This window comes from Tachysurus fulvidraco, chromosome 13 (genome assembly GCF_022655615.1).
Source record: "Tachysurus fulvidraco isolate hzauxx_2018 chromosome 13, HZAU_PFXX_2.0, whole genome shotgun sequence".
Classification (NCBI taxonomy): Eukaryota; Metazoa; Chordata; class Actinopteri; order Siluriformes; family Bagridae; genus Tachysurus; species Tachysurus fulvidraco.
The window spans coordinates 1,953,406-1,954,937 of record NC_062530.1 but is presented as its reverse complement, the minus strand read 5'-3'; the positions used below and the strand labels follow the sequence as shown (position 1 = coordinate 1,954,937).

The 1,532-nt window shown below is 42.7% G+C and overlaps 1 protein-coding gene across 1 annotated transcript; it reads right to left on the bottom strand.

Moving 5' to 3' along the window:
- Window positions 1-437: 437 nt before the first annotated feature.
- Window positions 438-827, bottom strand: LOC125146197 (keratin-associated protein 16-1-like). Its single transcript, XM_047822419.1, has one exon. The coding sequence runs from the start codon at window positions 825-827 to the stop codon at window positions 438-440; it is 390 nt and encodes a 129-aa protein (XP_047678375.1).
- Window positions 828-1,532: the final 705 nt, after the last annotated feature.

Here is a 1,532-nt window from a genome sequence, read left to right as displayed (position 1 = left end):
TTAGCTAGCTCTGAAGGAAGCTACTCGTTATTGTGCTAAGAACAAAGCACACACATCTCAGCCTGGATGTTCTTTTCAAATGAAACCTAACACAAGTGAGCCAGAGTTCATCTCGAGAGAGCAAGATGGAGGAAGGTGGAGGTTGTTATTCATCGTGTTCTAGTACTTCCTTTCTATCGTGATCTCCAGGCCCAACAATCTTTCAGCTCTGAAGCCACTTCACGATGGTTTAAGCATCTTTACATCTTCACAGCTTTTGCAGCAACATCTAGAAGTGAAACAAAGCCTACTTCCTTTTTTGGAGCTGTTAGAATCGAATGTGGTGTTGAAGTGTGTGGTGTTCACCAAAACGTCTTCCTGTTGGAACCTCTGGCTTTTTAAATCCATCGTTTAGAGAAACTAAAACGTACAGTATGTAGTCAGCAGTATGGATCGTTTTAGCCAAACTTCTCGGAGCAGAGGAACACAGAGGAACACAGAGGAACATAGAGGAACACAGAGGAACACAGAGGAACATAGAGGAACACAGAGGAATATAGAGGAACACAGAGGAACATAGAGGAACACAGAGGAACGTAGAGGAACGTAGAGGAACACAGAGGAACACAGAGGAACATAGAGGAACACAGAGGAACACAGAAGAACACAGAGGAACACAGAGGAACACAGAGGAACATAGAGGACCACAGAGGAACATAAAGGAACACAGAGGAACATAGAGGAACACAGAGGAACATAGAGGAACGTAGAGGAACACAGAGGAACACAGAGGAACACAGAGGAACATAGAGGAACATAGAGGAACACAGAGGAACATAGAGGAACATAGAGGAACACAGAGGAACACAGAGGAACACAGAGGAACATAGAGGAACACAGAGGAATATAGAGGAACATAGAGGAACATAGAGAATGTTCTAGGTGCTGAGATATCACCAGGTCCTGAAGTGAGCTTGTCATACACACTAATATACAAATGTTCTGTTAGAGGAAACTAATCTAACCCTAACCCTAACCCTAACCCTAACTAATGTGATGAGTTTGGCTCCGATATTTTTATTTCTCACTGACTGCCTTTCTATCAGCTATAAAAGAGTCGATCCTCCAGCTCTCTCGTCTCTCGTCTCTCGTCTCTCTCTCGATGTTAATAAGACATTACGTCGTGTTACTGAGAAAAAAAGATGGGGAAAGAAAGTTTACAGCTCTGACTGATACAGAGCGCTAACACGAGAGACTCCTTCATTAATAAAGGCTAATTAAGATGAGACAGTTCATACACGTCCGTGGGAATGAGCCGTTACTATAGAAATGATAAAGAGATCTAAAGCTGCTGTTAACTTCCGACCAATCAGAATCCAGAATTCAGCATCATGATCATTCTATGTATAAAACATACGCAGATTGCTAAACAAAGACCAGGACTCAATGTCTGTCTGTCTAATTCTCTTTCTCTTTCTCTTTCTCTCTCTCTCTCTCTTCCTCTCTCTCTGTCTCTCTCTCTCTCTCTCTCTCTCTCTCTCTCTCTCTCTCTC

What these genes read in the sequence shown, in the direction of transcription:
- LOC125146197 (XM_047822419.1), bottom strand. Translation starts at nt 827, where the DNA reads ATGTTCCTCTATGTTCCTCTGTGTTCCTCTATGTTCCTCTATGTTCCT.